Source organism: Eleginops maclovinus, chromosome 13, assembly GCF_036324505.1.
Source record: "Eleginops maclovinus isolate JMC-PN-2008 ecotype Puerto Natales chromosome 13, JC_Emac_rtc_rv5, whole genome shotgun sequence".
NCBI classification, from domain to species: Eukaryota; Metazoa; Chordata; class Actinopteri; order Perciformes; family Eleginopidae; genus Eleginops; species Eleginops maclovinus.
In genome coordinates this window covers 15,884,420-15,901,205 of record NC_086361.1, presented here as the reverse complement: position 1 = coordinate 15,901,205, position 16,786 = coordinate 15,884,420, and the positions used below count along the sequence as shown (strand labels likewise).

At 41.4% G+C, this 16,786-nt stretch overlaps 1 protein-coding gene across 1 annotated transcript in view; it reads right to left on the bottom strand.

The window, feature by feature from the left end:
* Positions 1-3,197: 3,197 nt before the first annotated feature.
* Positions 3,198-16,786, bottom strand: part of gabbr2 (gamma-aminobutyric acid (GABA) B receptor, 2) — a 150,095-nt gene continuing 136,506 nt past the window's right edge. Inside the window, exons 15-19 of the mRNA XM_063898557.1 lie at positions 15,203-15,427; positions 14,842-15,024; positions 13,929-14,058; positions 8,656-8,773; positions 3,198-6,806 (exon numbers count right to left, since the gene is read on the bottom strand). Of these exons, the coding sequence (XP_063754627.1) occupies positions 6,641-6,806; positions 8,656-8,773; positions 13,929-14,058; positions 14,842-15,024; positions 15,203-15,427 (822 nt within the window). The 3' untranslated portion in view covers positions 3,198-6,640. The remainder of the gene's footprint in view (positions 6,807-8,655; positions 8,774-13,928; positions 14,059-14,841; positions 15,025-15,202; positions 15,428-16,786) is intronic.

Below are 16,786 nucleotides of genomic sequence, written 5' to 3'. Positions count from 1 at the left end.
GGTTAGGAGCGAGGGCTTGGAAGTGATCTATGTCTCCTCTGTGATCCTGAGTAAGAAGACCGCAGTGAATGTCTTTCATATTTCCATCCAAATCAACTTAACTAGGTAATATTGTGGATATTTCAGCCAATATGTCAATACAAGACGTTTTATGTTGTTTTTTAACATTTTTTCTACAACTTTGGTTGCAATCAGAGACCTTCAATAACTCAAATAGTTGTTGACTTCTTACACTATAGTAAAAAAAGTCATAAACGCTCGCATGAAGTTATATGTGTGTGTTTCTCTCCGTTCCAATCCTCAAATAGTACGCCTAATATGTTCATGTGGGCATGAGCTGGATGAATTGGATTATCTCTGGCTTGTGTATTTGACGTTGATGCCTCAGCCCAAGCCTTCACTTCTCCAATGGAGCCGTCACATGTGAAGGAGGATACGCTTCCCTTCCACCGACACTCAGGTCAACTTAATCAACCCGCCTTCCATTTGAACAGCGTGATCCCGCTGAGACGGGAGAGAAGGTCATGCAGCATTTACACACACACCCGAGTGTTTCTCCGTGCTGAAGAAGCTTGGCGAGATCTGTGACTATCTCTGAATCAGTAAGCAGCAGGAGAGGAATACTGGATTTATAAGCTCCAGTTAACTTGAGTCCCCACTGAGATGTATGAACAACAATTACAGCCATCACAAGGTCACGAGTCGTCCTGCAAAGTCATACCCAGCATCGCTTTCAACTCTCTCTAAATATTTGTATATATGTTATAGCCACTTTAAAAATGTACCTCTCCCAAACTATAAAGCATATGTTGTGTCTAGAGGTGCAGATAATGTTCCTTTTTTTTACCCAGTTTGAGATTCCCACTGATCACAGCATTGAACAACTTTACCGGTAATTTAGGTCAACAGCAAAACCAACTTATTTCTTACAGACCTTTTTATCAGTAGGAATATAGTTCATTTTCAAATTGTTTATTGGGAGGTCTCTGGATTGAAACACACATCTTGAAACACAAGTATCTGCTGAATATTTTATAAGATTTTTAAAAAAGCTGTGAGCACGACTAACAGAATACCATTAATCATTGTATGATGGCGGAGGCAGAAAACCCACGACTAGCTTCTGAAAAATATTGGTCGTTCATATTTCAAACACAATTAATAATCACTGACTAATTTACTGATGCTTTATATTTTAAAAAAGCACATTTCTGAACTTTTGTTTCCCGATTTGTGAAACATGCCTCTGCCAGGTGGACATCTTCTGTTTTAGCTATTTGATTTGTAAGAAAGACCTTCTGAGGGACAACACTCAGTACATTTCAGGGTGTGTACGGAGTCTGTGACTCACACTGCGATGACAGCAGAGGACTAAGTCGGCCAGCTGCTCCATGAGGAACTCAGTTTGCAACCACGTCTAGCATCCACATGCTAAATATTTGAGTGAGGATGAATAAAAGCTCTGACAACGCTCACACCAGATATGAATGACACCCAAATGCTGGATGCAAACACAGAGTGACACTTTCAGTAACCCACTCACACACTCTCGCCTCCGTCCTCTTTGCCACCGAGTTCCTCCGTACTTTTAAATTATTTATCGACCTCAACTTGCAAGGCTGTTCATTGCAAAAGTGTTTTTCCTTTGCAGTGTGTGAGGGCAGTATGAGCCTGCTGTGTGCCTGTTGGTGTGCCAATGAAGATCCTTTATGTTGACTGGCTAGTGAATCTCAAGGGTGCACTCCGTTTTTATTTCTCTGTCTTTGGAGTGGGGGATCAACAAGATTTCTGACTCGACGGCTGCTTTTCTGAATGTCTAGAGAGCCCCACATGAAAGTGATTATGGCTGTTTCCAGTAGAGGGGTTTCTTCCCACACTGTAGATTTCAACATAGCAGGGAGATTTACTTTAACACTAGCATAAATTCTAATTCATTTTTGGGTTTTTATTGTCTGTCAGTGGTTGTATTCATCAGAACAGATGTTTTGAAGGGGAGGAAATTCGGGAATGATGGCTGAATTCCCTTCAGTAACACTTTTCCTACTGGAACAAGAATGTTTAAAAGGCCTATTGCAAAGATTTCATATTTTATATTTAATAAATGAAAGAGAATATTGGGAAATTCAAACTGTAAAACGTGAACATCCACACAGAGGTGGCTTTATATTTGGTGAAACAGCTATTGCTAAGGTAATTCGTCACAGCAAAAGTGTTTATCTTTTTTCAAATATCCATTCAAACTTCATCAATTTTTCCGTCTTCAATGAAATGTGTCTGTTAAAAACAAATGAAACAATCAGATGATTTTGAAGTGGGATGCGTGCTAACCCTAGCATCCTAATTTAAGCTTTTGTTAATGATGGGAGAAATGGCTTTAGCTCACCTGACACACATTGTATTCAGTGAAGGGGGGATAGAGAGGCACATGTTGTCATGTTGGATCTTGTTCTTTAAGGGTGCGCCAGGTTAGGGTTGTGGAAGGGTTTAAAGCAGGGGTGTCAAGACTATTGCCCGGGGGGAAACTGCGGCCTGTGGTCCATTTTTAATTGGCCCTCAGCTAATTCTAAAAGTATAATGGAATATGGCCCGCACATGAAACTTGTGCTTGTCTTATGTTGTACTTTCTAAATATATATGTAAACAGATATTGCACAGTATTCATGTGTTAATAAGCGTAGTTTTTCAAATGAATTCAGTCAATCTTAGTTGATAAAAAAAAGCCCAATAACTTATTTACATAGTAAGCTTGAAATATACCCTTCATATTTCCTTTTTTTTAGAAACAATCTGAGGCCTCTATTTTAAGGAGCTGCCACAGAAATAAATGAAACCCTATGGGGAGCTCTGATGTAGGCGGCTTTTTTTCTCAAAGTTTTTTTCAATTATCAAGCACCATTTACCTACATTTGATTGATTTTGCTAACTTAACTTATGAGGCAAAATACCTGACCTCTGAGGGGCCCAGACCTTCGTTTATTTTTCTGTATGTGGCCCTCAGTGAAAAAGCCTTTGAATCAACATTATAAATGCACTTCGGAGACCCGCAGGAATGATTGTAAAACATCAGAGATTATTTTCAGTCTCACTTTATTTAACGATGATGTGAAAAGTAAAGGCTGTCCATAACATTCAGACAATAAAAGAAGAATGTTTTTTCACCCCCCCTCCCCCCCCCCCCAACCACCACCCCCAACAACTAATGGCTCCAAAAAAAATGTTCAGGTGTTCCAAGTGTGATACTTATTTTATACAACTTTTTCATATCTATACCTCATCTGTACATAACATAGTTACAGATACTGTAAATAAAAAAAACAACTTCCAAGTATCCTTGTGGCGTATTCGTGAAATATTTCCTATGTAAAAATGAGAATGTACGTAAATATCTTTTCACATATACATATATATAGTTCTCTATTCTTTCTGTAATAAGAAAACAATTATTGCCCCTCTTGCATTTAACGTAGGTTTTCTGTTTTGACTTTTATCTGAACTGAACTCCATGTGATAGCACATATCAAACTGACAGAACAGTAACAGTATGGACCTGTGTTTCCACTAAATATATACGTCATATTGTTATATTTTTGGACATGTATGTTTCGTGTTCTCCAGAAACCCTGATGATGACACATACAGAGATATAATTAAATACGTATATGTCACTTTGTTCTGAAAACTGAAAAGGTAAAAAGACCTGTAGCAAATACAAACCATGTCATGATTTATTACAGGAAAGTATGAGCCCTTGACCTACCACGATTGCATTTGAACAATTTTTCATCAGTGTTGAAAAAAAGTTGGAAATGAATCTCAATAAAAGAAGAAGAAGAAGAAGCAAAAAACCAGGGCACATGTAACAAAAAACAGAACAATACCTGATGATCTGCATTTGGCATTTTAGATGGACTAAAAAAAACGTCATTTTGTAATTTTGGTAAATGCCAGGAGTGGGTTATTAGGATTGATCGTTTGCTACTACTTTCACTTTATTGCCCTCAGTGAATAACTGCTAAACCAGTAGCATAGTCGATATGATGATGTCGAGTTCGTCCACTGAGAATCTTGGCATTGACACGTGTGAGCTGATCAACAGGTTAAAATAACTTAAATTTCCAAATCGTAGGTGAGAGGATGAAACAACGAAGTTTTCAAAAAACAGAGATCACTCTGTGAAGAATTATACATTTCATTTCATGCCGTCTTGAGAAAGCCAAATACCAAATATTCCATACATGGACACCATCATCGGGGTATCAGCAAATTGTACACAATCACATATAATGTAATATATAAAATGTGCAGGTGGGTTTTCTTCTCCTGAAGGAAGATCCAACCCTCTGACAATGTCTGGCACTCGCTTGTCAAGTGACTCGTGTTTCTCTGGTTGGCAAAGTTGCGGGAGAAGCCGTGACTCCTGGGAGGTCTGTGCTCGGGGTTTCCCTGCTCCTGTGCTCAGCAGGGGCTGGAAGGGGAAGGAGCTCTCACGGGAAGTCACCCTGATATGTCCGATAGCAGGTGGATGTCTGCTAGCTTGTCTCCCACTCTGTATCCTGCACTGGCCTTTCCTCTCAGGACCGTGTTTGTGATCAGACATCGACTTGCAGAGGAAACACACTCCGGCAGAAGTGGAGTCCCCTCACTCTGTCCCATGCATTGAGGCATTTAATTTAAATAAATCTATGACACGCTGTTCCGTTTATAGATGTGTGGCCAGTGTTGTAGATCACTGGGTCAGCGCCGTTATCCCCCTCTGAATGTACTGTGGGTCCTGCAGGCTACGATATAAGACAACAGGCACAGCGTTCAACAAACGCCTTAAAAACTAAAAACCAAGACACCAATGGTGAAACATATGCTAAGAACAAACCTTCTCACACTCAATAGAAAGTCCTTTTTTTTGTCTGGAGGCCCTGTTTGCTTCTCTCCTGCATGAGGACAGTTTTACAAAAAAGGAAAAAGACGACACCGTGTCGACGACTGTTTTGCTCAGTGCAGCCTTCTTGGGCCCAGTTCAACGGCACTGAATTACATCTCCATAGCAACTGAGGTATGTTCCCTGTTGCTAAGTGTGAAGTGATTTTTCTTGACACTCAACATGACAGAAAGCCCTGTGTCTGTGCTTGATGTTCTATCACTGTGACCAGCAGTGGTGTCTTTGCCGACTTGCGACTGAGAGCTACAGCCGAGTGGGGCTTTTCACTCCACGCTCCGTGTGTTCATCGTCTTCACTGCCACTCGTGGAAATTCAGGTCGACCATTTCATCCAAACTTGTTGTGGGAACTGGTAGACCTACATCCTTTCCAGCATCACTTCTTCAGTGTTCTTTCCTTGCCCTTATGCCATTGACGTGACCCCGTCCCCCGTGCCTGTGCTGGTTAGCTGTGAGGGCTCGATCAGAGGGGCCTCCTAACAGTCTGTAGAGACCGCTCTGTGGGGATCAATATGACCAGGCCCGCCTCTTCTGTCTGAAAAGCACCTGAGTGAATAAGGTGCTCTCTTGCGTCTTAAGTGTTCATCTGAATGTGGGCATTACTTGGCATACAACACACATAAATAATAACTGTGGAACACTCTTGTGGTGCCTTTTAGCTCTATTTTCTAACATATGCAGCCTGGGAGACCTGGTAAAAGGCATAGCATCAATATTCTGTATAACATGCTTTCCGAGGACATATTAAGCATATTTTAAAATATGAAAGGCCTATGCAAAGTTTGATGTGAAATCTCCGATGAAACATGTGGAGCAAATTTAGCAAAGAGGGATAAAAGAGCCATGTGCGGCGTTCACCGAGTTAGAGGAACAGGCCTCTGGTGCCTCTCCATGTTCAGTGACTCACACGCTTTGATGTATCTTACTCTGCTGCCCATAAGCTGATCTATAAACAGTAACACAAACCAATTCAGATCTCTTTCATATGCCTATTTCTTTGTAGGTTGCCTTGTCATGATTGCCTACCTCTCCTTCAAGGTCTACACATAGAACCCCCTTTTAATTGTCCATTCACAGCATATACAAAGCGTACAGTACATCAAAGTCAGAAATTATAATATTTACATGTCTCCACAAGAACGGGAAGGGAACAGGGAGTAAGTTGGATGATATTCCTTTGTTGGGTTTGGTAAATTCCACGTCTTCTCACCGGTATATAGTCCTGGAGGTGGTGAAATACTCGCGTCACATGGCGAGCTCACACAAACGTACGACAGATCAGGAACAGAAACAGACCCTCTGAAGCATATAAGGCTACACGTCAGGTTAGGGATGGTCCACCGCTGCTCTGATTTTGGGGTGTCAGTGTGTTTGTGCATATGTGTATATGTTTGTGTTGTTGGGCAAGGGGAGCAGATGAACAAGGGGAAATTGCTGTGAATCATGGGAGTTTGTTAGTGTCATCCAGTGCCCACTCTGTCTCCTCCCACCCCTTCCTGACTGAGGGTTCAAGTTCTCAAGAGAGGCGGGGGTGAAGAGAAGTATGAAGAGTGAAACTCGGCCCCACCTTCCTCTCTTCTCCCCCTGTCCTCCTTGTTGCGAGACAAAATACGCACGTACGCTGATGATATCAGTCTATTTGTTGTAGAAAAAAAGAACCATATATGTCTCCTCTGCAAAGAGCCAGGTGGGGGAGTGAAGGAAGCTCACAGGCCAGAGACCATTACCCGGTAAGAGGGGGGCATGTGTCTGTGCCGTGGGCTGGAACCAGGGCTGCCGTTGGGGCTGGTGCAGCTGGCATCCACCCCTCCTATGGAAGGCAAGTAGGCGTGATGCAGGATGGGCAGCTGCAAGGACAGTCGGCGCTGTATGCTGTAAATAAAAAAGATACAACGTAAGAGGAATAAAGTATCATTTGAATTACTTTCATTTTAATCCATCATTTCTTCATGTTTTCATCACCGGTGACTTTCAAGATTATATATTTTCAGCCCCTTTGCCAACACATGAAACATTAATTGTTGGTCTGTGACAGAAAGGGAACCATCCTGACCTGCACATCCTTTGCTTTCCCCCCATTGTAGATAAAGGGCACAAAAGTTCCAGCAAGGGCATTGAACATGTTTTATGTAAAAGCTCTGCAGAATCCTATTAAATTGAATACTTTGGGATTCAGGGTAGGATTCACATTTAACATAACATTAACTTTAAATTACAATACCGTACCAATAGCGCCAATATGCCCCCTGCTGATCATTTGAATACATATTTACTCAGTTTATATACATTATATTTATTGCATAGTCCTGACAAAGGCACAGTGGTTTGGTTGTTTTCACCATCATGTTTAAATGGAGTATTAAAACATGATGAAACACTGACATGAGGAAAGGGGGATCAGGTGAAGTAGTTTACACGAGCCCTCAGGATTTCTCCTAATTGTTTTTTTTCCTGTGTTCTCTAGCGCCCTCATTCCTTTCTTCCCTTCTCTTCACTAAACCCTTAATCCACCGTGCCTCAGCTTCTGGGATCATCTGACAAAAAGAACATTTCATGCTTCCGCCTGCTGTGACAGTTCGCACCCTACCTCGCCAGTGCTAGCACCACTGCCAGCCGTTTGCTAGGAAATTACATAACCAAATGCCAGTTATGTAAAAGTTACGGGTGGGGGGGGGGGGAGGAAATCCAAGCTCATTCTAGAGACCTAGAAAAATTGTCTTAACTAGGTGAACTTTGAAATATTAATTGTCCTCAAGCCTATTGACTTATTCTGACCTGTCCTATTTGGGACCGAAAACCAATTCCCCTTGTTCATAAAGGAGTTTTATTTTGGGATGTATCATACAAGACACAGACAAAACATTTAACAACATGCACCTGCTGTTTGGCTTATTTGTCATTCCTCTGTATTTACTCTCATCGTACCTTTTTTTTCTCACTTCTTTATACTTTCTCCTCTTTCTCTCTCCCTGCCTCTTCGTCTCTTTTCCCTCCATGTGATCAAACATTTATGCGGCATGGGAATAGCTCCGAGTGTTCCTTTACTTCTGTTCTCCTCCCTGTCTATTTTCAGAGCTGCTTCCAATGCGAGCTGTAAATCACTGGTTACATAAGCCTCTGTGAGTCTCTACCTCTTTCTTTCTCTCCTCCTTATCTTTGTCTCTCTTTCCCATCTTCACATCTTCCTTTTTAAACCAACGTATTCCTGTCGCGGCCCTCTCTTAAATATTTTAATAATATTTATTCCTTTACGTTGTGCATTCTGTGTCTAGTCAAGCAAGCATGGGAGGGAGAGCTCTCAATGATGCATGAAGTGTCCCCCCCCCCATTGATGAAGTCAACATCCCTCAACTTTGTTTTGCTTATGAATAGTGAGTGCCTCTGTTGTTATGGAGATCATCTTCTTCTAGAAGTTGGGACAACAAATCAATCAGCTGCATGTGTTTGTGTTTATATGTGTTTGGCGCTAAGTATATATGCCGCAGTATGATGGGAGAGTGCGTTTGATGTGGTTATATGTATGTTGATGTGCGTGGGAGAGAAAAGTACAGGACCGGTTAATGCTTTCGCAGGGCTCTGTTGCCAGAGCAACCGCCTGAGAGCTGCTGGTGGTTGCGATACGCGTGACGTGTAGTCTGATGAAAAAGTTGACAAGACAGAGGAGAGAGGGGAGGGGAGAGGGATACAGGGGTAGACATGCTGGAGATGTGGGAGAGCTCACTGTTCGGGGGAGTTGATATCCTCCAGGGGACCTCTGTTTATTCTAGAAGGATCCATGGAGCCCCACTGAGCCTGAGGTTTCTGCTCCAGGTGGTTCTTCAGTATCGACTTCTCTCCATCTGCATTGAAAACACATGTAGAAAATAACATATATGTCAGGCTGTGTCATACTTAACTGCCCAGGAGTTGTAAGTCACACGTTCCAGGCACCTGAGACATGACTGAGGGAATTGTCGGATTAGGCAATGGCTGTAACACCTGAGTCTGGATCCAGGTTTAAATCTTTAACGGTTTAGGAGGTGTGGTGGGCAAGAGTGTGAGGGGGGCTTCTTGCTGTCACTTTGGAACCTGATGCAATGCAAAAAGCAATATGAATATTTTAAACCTGGGCGCAGTTCATGTCAAATACCAAATGAATGAATGTGCTGGTTTTGTAGCAATCCAGATCCGCATTCTCATTCAATACAGTCCACAAAGTGACTCTTTCGGCAGGATGCCGAAGTGTGAAAACATTTTGTTTGTCAGAAACAGTGATCCTAAAATATGTCAACATTTTCTGTCAGCTGTCTGTAAACTGTTTCCTCTCTTCAAAACGAAACGGATTGCATAATCCATCAAACGCAGGAGGATATTTAGAGCACAGGTAAAAAAAAAAAACACTGCGAGGGACAAATTTGAAAAGTGGAAGCAGAAACAAAGAGAAAGAAATCATCAAAGTGAGAAAGAAAAGAAACAGAGCTCTTATCCAGACAGGAAGGCGGAGGAGATGGAATAAAAGCATCCTAACATGATTTCTTCATTCTCCAGATGTTGCCGGGGCAGACAATGAGGTTGAAACACAATCAGAATGGTAGTAAACAACATTTTTCGTTTTCAGAAATTGTATCCGGTGAGTAATGGGGTGATATTTTCCCCCCATACAGTTTTCTCTCTAGTTGTCCCAGATTTCCCGACACTCGCTGACCTGATTCTACTCCGCACCTCGGACATCTGAGCAGACTAGTCCTCTTCGCATTTTGAAAAAGCCTAACTTTGTAGCTCTCAGAGCTGTGTTTAAAACAGAGACATAGATATTTATACACCTTATTATGGATTCAAAATATGTGTTCATGACACAAAGAAAGCACTAGGTTGTTGAGTTTATTTTTTCATTAATAAAGACGCTGAGGCCTGCACAATCATTTAACGGAACAAAAATATATCCAAATGTGTGGAACAACAATCATTAATGGTAACGACCTGGTAAATCTGTTTCACATGTATGAGGGTGCAGACAGTGAAAATGTTAAACAGATGTGTTGCTTAAATTACATTCAGTTATAAGCCTTTAGCAGCTGTTTAGTGTACCTGGTTCAAGCTGAGATCATGGTTCAAAATATAAAGAAATGAAGCTCAGCACAAGTTGAATGAGGAAGACTACGATATTCATCCTCCCTCTCACTGACTCAGCTGCGTCCAATAGGCTAATCAGGGTGTCACTGTGTTAGTTAACCAATCACATTTTGCCACGAGCTTACACAGCCAATCAGTGCGCTGCAATCAAACTTTAAATCGGTTCCCCTCTCTCGGCATCAGCTGTCATTTCAGGCGTCATGGCTTCAAAATTCCTCCACTTCATCTACCTCCACTGACCAATTCAAAAGTCCACTTCTCACCAAAGCTAGATCTGCAGCATCCTCTTCATCCCATCATCATCTCCCCCCATACGATACAAAGACCTCCCAATCTCTGGCATGTCATTTCAGGGCGGCAGTGGCTTAGTCTGTAAGGGCTTGGACTGGGGTCCAAAGGGTCGCCGGTTCACGTCCCTATTGGACCAGAATAATGGAGTGAGCTGGTAGCTGGAGAGGTGCCAGTTCTCCTCCTGAGCCACTGCCGAGGTGCCCTTGAGCAAGGCACCAAACCCTGAAACGCTCGCTGGCGCCGGGTACCTGGCAGCCTCCCTGCTCTGCCACCTCTCCTGCATGTCTGTGTGGTTGTGTTTGTGCATGTATATCATCCTTGCTTGTGCATGTATATCCACCCTGTGTGTAATGTGTGGGGAAAAGAAATTCCCCTGTAAGGGATTAATAAAGTATATCTTGTGCACATGTCAATAAATATTATAAATAAATCAAATCAAAGAATTCTCTCCTGATTGTAATAAACAGCTGAGAGCAAAAGGAAACTCAAAAGTAGACTTGGAAATTATGAATATTATTTAATAACAACGATCTCTATATTTTTCAGCCTAAAATAAGGTCTCATCTGTCAGAAAACTGGACCTTAACTGTCAGTTACTGGACATCCAGAGAGCGTGGGGGAGAGATGGAGAGAGGTGGAGTGTTGCTTCTCGGTGAACGTAATCGCTGTTGACACGGCGTTCTTCTCTTATAACAGCCATTCATTCACGCCCCCCAATACATTTAGACCAGCTCTCTTATGAATACTGATGACTGCAGTTAAAGCTGCAGATGATGATGATGATGACTGTCAAGCACAAGCAGATTGAGGCCGGGAAAAGTTTATGTGCTGCTGATCTTTAAAGGAGGCTTAACGACCTGTGATTTTATTTCCATAATCTGTGTAGGATTGACGTTTGCGAGCAGCACCTAATGTGCTATCTCTCTCTGTCTGAGCTCTCTTTCCCTATCTTCCTCATCTCTGTCATGCACACAACCTACTACATTTTCTCTGTGAATAATAAAAGTAATAGCTGGGTCAGTCTGTCGTTAAATATGAGGTTCTGGCTTTGAGAAAGCTTGCAAGGCTCTACTAAGTTTTACCTCTCAGTTTCCAAACATCACTCGATGACAGGAGCAGGGATATAATAGTGAATCAGACAGCCCATTTGTGTTGCATCATTGTATCTGATCCCTACAGAGACGGGATTGTTTAATAATATTCACTCATTAAAAGTGTTCTTTCTCCAACAGAATTGGCATGTTTTTCCTGTACTTCGTGCTGGGAATAAACAGTTAATGGCTGTGTGATCCTTTCAGAGGGAAAATTATACTCTGCACTGCCTAAATGTACTTCCTGTTTTTTTATATTTTTGCCCCACTTTAAAATGTGCCCAATGCACTGTGGTCTTTGTTGCTGCTAAGTGGAACGTGGTAGTTTGTGTCCTTTGATCCAATAAAGTGAATATGAACATATTTAAAAATCGAACATTCATTTATAGAAGACAGATTAGATTGTGTCATCTGACAATTTAAAGACGAAACAAAGATTTAGTCTTAATAGATTTATTTCTATCGCAAACAATTGTAAAGTTAGTAAGAGATCCTGCTATAAATCAAGGCCAGTACTGTAAAGAGATTACTCTGAACAACGTGATAATCTGTTTATTTACAGGCATTACGGCACAATGTTCCTTTCATATGTGATGAAGGAAAATGTAATCTAAAGTTTATTCGTATCAAAGGAACATGAACTCTGATACATGGTCACGTAACACTGTTACTTCAGATATCTTATAAAATCAAATCACTGAAAAATGTCATAACTAACTACAGTCTTCTGGTAGTGGTTCTTTAAAAGGTGAATAAAAGACAGACAACTACTTATCAAAATAATCTTGGCAGTGACTACTGGCTCTGTGCTCCATTAAAAGAAAACAATGTGATGCTCCATCAACCAATTGTGCACCAACACGTTTTAAATCCATCCCTGCAAGGGAACCATACACAGCTAAAACAGGAGGTTGTGTGCCATGTGCATTTATGCGTGTGCACATAAAGATGAGAGGCAGAAAAAGAGAAACAGAAGGAAGCAGTGAGGAAACTCAAACACAAAGAAGAAGCGTTGGAGACGTTGCTTTGTGAAAGTGTGTGTGTGTAATGTGAGTAACTGCCATGATTTTATTGCATAACCATGAACTTTCACAGATGAGGAACTTCTCAAACAATTTCAGCTCGCTGTGCTCCCAATCCGCAGAACGAGCGCAGCTGTTTTACTTTTCTACCTTCCCAAACTCAGACAGATCCATTAGACACCCTTGAGAGCGGCTTTGTGCTGGCGTGTGCATGAGACGTGCAGGAGCTGGCTGCTGTACATCACCATCGCCCTGCGTCGGTTAAAACGGTGCCTAATGCAAAGCGATGCTGCTGGGGTGGAACCATTCACTGATTCAATTTGAGGACCCCGTCTTCATAATGTCTCAGATACAGCTGCATCATTTCAAACAGCCTGCATCTGGCAGCAGCTGAGGGGGGGTTAATGATAAAGACTCTCTCCCGCACAAGACGGATTTGACTATCTTTAAGCACCTCATAGTTCCTCCTAGTTTCCAGGCGCTTGTTTCACCAAATTATTATTTAACTTTCCCCCTCCTCCCTCATTTAATATTCTCTCTCCTTTTTTTCTCACATTGTTCAACACACAGCAAAACAACATCCCACACATCAAATATGAGACATTAAGGTGCAGAATCAAGTTTGGACCTACTTTGGGCTTAATAATGAATGTGGGGGAGTTAAGAAGTACGACTACAGTATGAAACTTGCTGAGCAGCGGTGGAGTATGCAGGTAGCTAATCCTATGACTCATCCTAAGAGACGTCACAGACTTGCCGTCAGACTGAGTACTCATGTGTCCCTTTTTCACCTGCGGCTGACAGGAGCTCATGCTAATGGGAAAAAAACGTCACAATATTCCATCAAGCTGGAAAGCAAAATGAAAATCCTTTACTAAAGCCACTGAATATTTAAAGGTGACATACACAGTCTCTCTCAAAGTGAAACAGAAGGAGGTGCTCAAAAACTCATCGCAACTGTACACATTCATTTATTTTAAATGAAATATTGGCTGAATCACAATGAATTTAAGTGACACAGACTGACATGTATAATACTGAGCTGCTTTTTTTTCTTTTTGGTATCTTGGGTCTATACAGATTGCTGCAATCTAATTTCAGCCACCGGTGGCAGCAGTGAGCAGCAGCGCAGCTCCATTCAGAGAGAGAGGAAGAAACGATACACCATCTTGGATTTGACATGGGTTGTATTGATGCAAAGATAAGCACCAAAACGTAATGAGAGTAAAGTAAGTGATGCTCCTTAACATCAACACATTTTCTAGGCAATTCAAACCCTTTAAGATGAATCAGGTGTTACAAAATCTACAATCCAATGCCCAAACACAGGCTGTTATCAGCATGTCTTGATGGTCTATGAACAAAATGTTTTGTTAAATCCTATTCTTCCACATTACATTTTTCAGGTAATACACTCTCTGAATGCTTGAAATGTGCGGACTGACACACATTATGGAAAAGTACATCTGATTTCTCACCCTTTCCGTCTGTGAAGTTGCGAATGCTGAGGATGTTGTTGGCGTCAGGGTAATGGTTCTGTTTGATGTAGGGGGTTTTCTCCGGGGTGTCCTGAAGCTGCATGGTCACTTCTTCCAGTTCCTTGTCCAGCTTTTTAAATAGAACACATAAAGGAATCATTAGTAAGTAAATAATGAACAGAACACATGATTAATTACATCAAACTTGCATAAATCATTCAGAAAAAAAAGCTCAAGTAAGCTGCATGTTATCAGCCAAATATTACCCAGTGTTGAGTCTGAACTATGGATAACACCCTCCAGCAACTACCTCTTTACAATTTAAACGCAGCAAAAAGGGCAAATTCCTTCTGTCTGCTAAAGGCATGATAACTTTACTTGTCCTCCAGGGGTGTCTGGGTAGCCCATTTGCCACAATCATAAACAAAAGCAATGACAACAGCATTAATTCTCTTCTGATAGATCTGACAGAAAGTCAAGGTGATTTTTTTTTCAAATGTCGCTCAAAGCCATTCTAAGCGAAAACATTAAAGAAATAAATCAGAGAGAAGGAACAACGCCCTCGCTCAGTGACCACGCAATCTTGTGAAGTGATCAGAGTTGATTTGAACAGCTACCAATCATCCTATTAAGAATTAACACAATTATACTTGACAAATTACCTGACTACAGGAAAGCTAGAATTGTTATTCATTATGGTAGAGTTTGAAGTAGAGTTAACTTCATTTGTTTCCCCCCCTCTCTTGTGGAACTCGTGCTACTGTAAGTGTCTTTAATAACGTTTAAAATCCCTGCTTGGTTTTCATATTGCATTTAAAACTCCGATACCCTCTGCACCGTAGCCCTGTGTTGTGAAAATGAAGATACGTGGCAGAAAAAAGGTACAACATGATTGAGTTTTCATCTGTCAGACCTCTGTTATCTTCATGCGGAGGCGGTGGTTGTCAGTCTGAAGGCCGTCCAGTCGCGAAGTGTTGGCCTGGTTGACGCTGGTGACGGAGGTGGAGGTCTTGGAGTCTTCCTTCTTCTGATTCTGGGTGAACTTTAACCTCCGGTTCTGGGTTGCTGCATCTGGGTTGGTTCTCATGGTGATGAACTGTCAGAAAAGGTTAGGGGAATAAGTCACAGTTGCACTCCGGGGTGAAATTACAAGCTATATCAAACTGGTTACGCAGCATTTTTAGGATCCATGGTGTTTGAGTGTGGATACCATTTTTGACAGTTAGCCACCAGTGCTCATACACACACTCTGCACATTCACACTTAAATCTAACCTTGGGAACGAACACCAGACACAGCGTGATAGTGCTGCAGAAGATGATCACCAGGGCAACAATGCAGAACTGGACATTGGGCTGGTCCCTCGTAAGAAAAGACACAGCAGCCCCGATGATGCACATGATGCCCACGTTGTAAACACTCATCCCGATGTATTTGCTGTCATTGAGAGCGGGGATGCTCACGTTCCTGGTCTCCCATGCCAAGAAACAGCCAAACAACTGTGAGGGAAAGGAGAGAGAAGTTGTTTTTAATAAAAAATGTTTGAGTAAAGGTTACAGACATTTCAGAAAAAAAAAACTGAAGGCACTATTTGATTTTGGTTATAGAAAGTCTGCACTCATTTCTCCGGGGCAATGCGCACACACAGTAAGTCAACAGAGTTGGTCATCCTCACTGTTTGAAGCAGTTTTCTATCATTTTATCTTCTGCTAGTCTAAACATCAGGGGGTTTCAGAATAAAGCAGGATTTATTAAATCTCATTGTTTCTTGTCTGTTCAGTGCTTTTCGTTGTTCTTCATAAAACAGGGCAGGCTTTGAATACATATTCATTCTTAGTTGACTTACATTTAAGAAACACTTGAAAACAAATCGAACAAAACTCTACTTCATTAAGCATTGGAGCCTTAAAGATGATATTTTTAAAGCAGCCTGTGGTTTCATGCTGGTTAAATGTTTATTTAGCGTGAACCGTTTGTTTGGTCTGCTGAATAATTCACTGTGTGCTGTGTAAAGTGGCCCGCCTGCTTATTTTAAAGTCTGAATGAGAGTTAGTGGGATGACGAGCTGCAGATTTACAGGAGCAGTCATCAAGGATTAGTAGCTCTCAGGTGTGTGAGCGTGTCAGTATGTGTGTGTCTCAGTGCTTTTATTCGCTGTGCTGTCCCTGTCTATGCCTCATACAGATGTGGGCTCCTGTCAATCACTTGATAATAACTGCTCCACTTTGTCACTGTTATTACTTGAAAAAATCCCCTTTTTCTTGCTACCAATCACTCCTTCCATCTCTCTTTCTGTAAGAATTCTAATAGTTTATTTAATTCAGCATCCTTTGCACTCTCTTAACCTCCTCAACATGATTTACTGCTCTCAATCCTTCGCCTCAACGTAAATATGGTTGGAAAATTATTTGTTTGGAGCCCTGTGTCTCAGATCATTATGATACCAGGAGTACTGCCTTTTTAAGTACTTTGTGGTTTTAGGCTAAATACATGTACTTGACAATAGAAAGGTATCCATTTAGTCAAGAAGCTTTTAAATAATGCTTTGCCATCCTAAATCCAAACACATTTTCAAACTAGTGTGGTCTGATATGATGTCTGGTTAAGCTAGCACCTGAAATCCTATTTGCTTGAATAACTTCATGTCACCATTACAGAGTTCAAAACAAGTCACCAACAATATTTACAGGAAAAACTAAAGAGAGGAATCTTTGTTTTGTTGTTACACATATTTAGCATGTTACCAGAGATAATTGACTGATTTACAAAAGGGACACAGGATTACAAGCTGGTAAATGTATTTTTCATTTCAATTAGATACTCAAGGTTTAACATTTTTACACATTTCAGAAACAGTG